This window comes from Fulmarus glacialis, unplaced genomic scaffold, assembly GCF_000690835.1.
Source record: "Fulmarus glacialis isolate BGI_N327 unplaced genomic scaffold, ASM69083v1 scaffold23900, whole genome shotgun sequence".
NCBI classification, from domain to species: Eukaryota; Metazoa; Chordata; class Aves; order Procellariiformes; family Procellariidae; genus Fulmarus; species Fulmarus glacialis.
In genome coordinates, this window is record NW_009186123.1 from 1 (window position 1) to 259 (window position 259).

Genomic DNA, 259 nt, shown 5'->3' on the forward strand with positions numbered 1-259 from the left:
TCAGGCCACATTCAAGGCCATCTCCCATGTCAAAAAGCAGCGTCCGAGAGCAAGCAGGCTCGTGGCTCACATGTTTCTGGAGGTCCTGAGCATCGCTGCAAAGAGCCGGTGTGCCCAGCACGCGGGGAGGCTGCCACCCATCCCGCTCTGGATCCGGGGGGCAGCAGTCCCCCGGCGCATCCCCACGCTGCCCCGCACTCCGGGTGCAGGGAGCCGCCGGCGGGGCGTGGAGGGCACAGCCGCTCTCTGCAGCACTCAG

The 259-nt window shown here is 68.0% G+C and overlaps 1 protein-coding gene across 1 annotated transcript in view; it reads right to left on the minus strand.

The window, feature by feature from the left end:
* Nucleotides 1-6: 6 nt before the first annotated feature.
* GPR156 (G protein-coupled receptor 156) overlaps nucleotides 7-259 on the minus strand; it is a gene marked incomplete at its 3' end in the record, with an annotated part of 17,117 nt that continues 16,864 nt past the window's right edge. The window contains exon 12 of the mRNA XM_009586893.1: nucleotides 7-259. This exon is cut by the window's right edge and continues 57 nt beyond it. Within this exon, the coding sequence (XP_009585188.1) occupies nucleotides 7-259 (253 nt within the window).